Source organism: Bison bison, unplaced genomic scaffold (genome assembly GCF_000754665.1).
Source record: "Bison bison bison isolate TAMUID 2011002044 unplaced genomic scaffold, Bison_UMD1.0 scf7180017864160, whole genome shotgun sequence".
Lineage (NCBI taxonomy): Eukaryota > Metazoa > Chordata > Mammalia > Artiodactyla > Bovidae > Bison > Bison bison.
In genome coordinates, this window is record NW_011494732.1 from 6,422,676 (window position 1) to 6,423,279 (window position 604).

Here is a 604-nt window from a genome sequence, read left to right on the forward strand (position 1 = left end):
AGGGCCATGCTGCCATCTGGAAGGCCAAGTGCTGGGAGGCCTGGGCCCCAGGGACAGAGCCCAGCACTCAGGCATCCCTGCCTCATTAACAGCTGTCAAGGGCATGCGGTACAAACCCAAAGAACAGCCCAGAGGGAACCAGCTTCAAATCCAGGCTCTGCCACACAGTCACTCTGTGAGCCCGTATCAGGTGGCAGGGCAGAGCTGAGGCCGGGACGTGTCAGAGCAGATCCCACCTCCTTGCTCCCACCAGCGGCTCCAGCCTCCTCTTCCCTTCTCAAGGACTCGGCAGTGCAAAGCAGGCCTGTTCTGTGTCCCTGGGAAGCCCTCAGCCAGTACACTCACCAAGGACAGCCCCCTCCAACACTGCAGGCCTGGCCGGGCCCCTGTCTCTCTTGAGACAGAAACTAGCATTACCTGTCTTGACAAACTCAATGACAACTATTTAGAGAGCCTCTTTCTAAAGGAACCGAAGGGTCAGTGTCACCGTTTCAGGTCACGGGTTGTGGGGATGGGGGGAATGAGCAAAGAAAACTCAAAGATACAATCCAGAACTTCCAATTCTGCAGGGTCCGGCTTTTCACATATTCGTCGAACATGTCTC

The 604-nt window shown here is 56.3% G+C and overlaps 1 protein-coding gene across 1 annotated transcript in view; it reads right to left on the reverse strand.

Moving 5' to 3' along the window:
- Nucleotides 1-604, reverse strand: part of MLXIP (MLX interacting protein) — a gene marked incomplete at its 5' end in the record, with an annotated part of 57,263 nt that overhangs the window by 2,831 nt on the left and 53,828 nt on the right. Inside the window, one exon of the mRNA XM_010841422.1 lies at nucleotides 546-601. Coding sequence (XP_010839724.1) covers nucleotides 546-601 — 56 coding nt within the window. The remainder of the gene's footprint in view (nucleotides 1-545; nucleotides 602-604) is intronic.